Source organism: Poecilia formosa, unplaced genomic scaffold, assembly GCF_000485575.1.
Source record: "Poecilia formosa unplaced genomic scaffold, Poecilia_formosa-5.1.2 Scaffold102, whole genome shotgun sequence".
NCBI lineage: Eukaryota > Metazoa > Chordata > Actinopteri > Cyprinodontiformes > Poeciliidae > Poecilia > Poecilia formosa.
The window spans coordinates 87737-89141 of NW_006800041.1; the positions used below are offsets into that span (position 1 = coordinate 87737).

The 1405-nt window shown below is 40.2% G+C and overlaps 1 protein-coding gene across 2 annotated transcripts in view; it reads right to left on the minus strand.

The window, feature by feature from the left end:
* The window catches only part of styx (serine/threonine/tyrosine interacting protein), a 22421-nt gene extending 21257 nt beyond the window's left edge, over window positions 1-1164 (minus strand). The window contains exons 1-2 of one of the 2 annotated variants that reach the window (XM_016674817.1): window positions 950-1164; window positions 605-637 (exon numbers count right to left, since the gene is read on the minus strand). In XM_016674817.1, the coding sequence (XP_016530303.1) occupies window positions 605-637; window positions 950-1009 (93 nt within the window). In that variant the 5' untranslated portion in view covers window positions 1010-1164. The remainder of the gene's footprint in view (window positions 1-604; window positions 638-949) is intronic. The other variant, XM_007559056.2, reaches the window with a different exon arrangement.
* Between the last annotated feature and the right edge of the window lie 241 nt (window positions 1165-1405).

Below are 1405 nucleotides of genomic sequence, written 5' to 3' on the forward strand. Positions count from 1 at the left end.
TCAGATCCATGTTTTTGTTACAAAGCTCTTGATTTACCAATTTGGCAACCTTAGGGTGGCTGGAGTCACCTTTAGAGAGAGGGGAGCATGGACTACTAGATCCACTGTTGACATGTCACTAAGGAAAATCATCTCTGCTGTATGACAGTCATGAGACTGTCATACAGCAACATTCTTCAATCAGAAGCCTCTTAGATTTGTTGCAATGACTGACTGCTACTGGATCCCCACAGCATCCCCATCTACAAAGACTCTTTGAAGATACTTTAATGAAATTAGTAGCACCAACATTTAATTTCTCTTTGGGATAAATAAAGTATTTTTAAACTGAATTTGAATTAAAGTGAATGTTTTTTAGCTGCAGTATAGGAACCAACAGACTATTAGGCAAATGGCTATAATGTTATACCTAATCTTAATCGGTGAACATTGAACATATTGCTATATACCCACTCATTATTTAGGTAAATGAGGTAGACAAATTAAAGTAAAATACTAGACTTTGACATAAAATAAATGTGTAGCTTCTAGCTACGCAAAATAAAGTGTTTGTTTAGGCTTAAAAACCTTTTGTGAATTTCCCACATGCAGTAATGTAACATACCTGCATGTCTCTTCTCATCGGATAAGCCCAGTCCTGCAACAGGAAGATGTATAAGCACATTTAGAGCCTCAGAGGACAATTACTCCAACTTTATGTTGATGTGTGCATTCGCGGCTAATGCCTGTTAGCTTCTCGGTGTTGATTACGTCAAGAAATCCATCAACATTAACGGTTTTAAACACAAACAGTTTGTCGTGTATCAACAACACTTGGTCATATCCGCAAAATGTCCCACAAAAAGGCCATAAGAGCGTATATTTTCTCCTGCTGAAAAATAAGGCTGTTTGTTAGCTTGGGTTAGCTGCTCACAGGCAGTGTACGCTAGGCAAGCTGATGGTCTCTCACCAGAAGCTCCTCCTTGGTCGCGGGTAGAGACGGAAACTGCAGTTTGTTTTCCTCCTCCATTCTGCCGTGTGTTCCGGCTTCACCGGCTGAAAAGATGATTTTCTTGTCACAGTGGGGTTAGCTGGATAAACGATACAATTTGTGAAGAGGCTCAACGTGCGAGTCCGCCATGCTGTTACCTGACAACAGTGTCACGTGACCCTTCAGCCGACGGCAAGAAGGAGGGGAAGAAGCGCAAAGATGGAATAAAGGGAGGTGGGAATGGCGACATCTAGTGGCCATTGCACGAAAAACGGACACACACGCCGCTTGTAAAGTTACACAAAAAGAAATTAACAGTAATATTGGTTTATTTAGCCTGTCATAGAGAGAGAAAAATGGGCCAGCAACAGACTCCATGTTTATCTTTAAAAAAAAAATAAAAATACATTCTTTTAAATACTGACCTGGTATTTT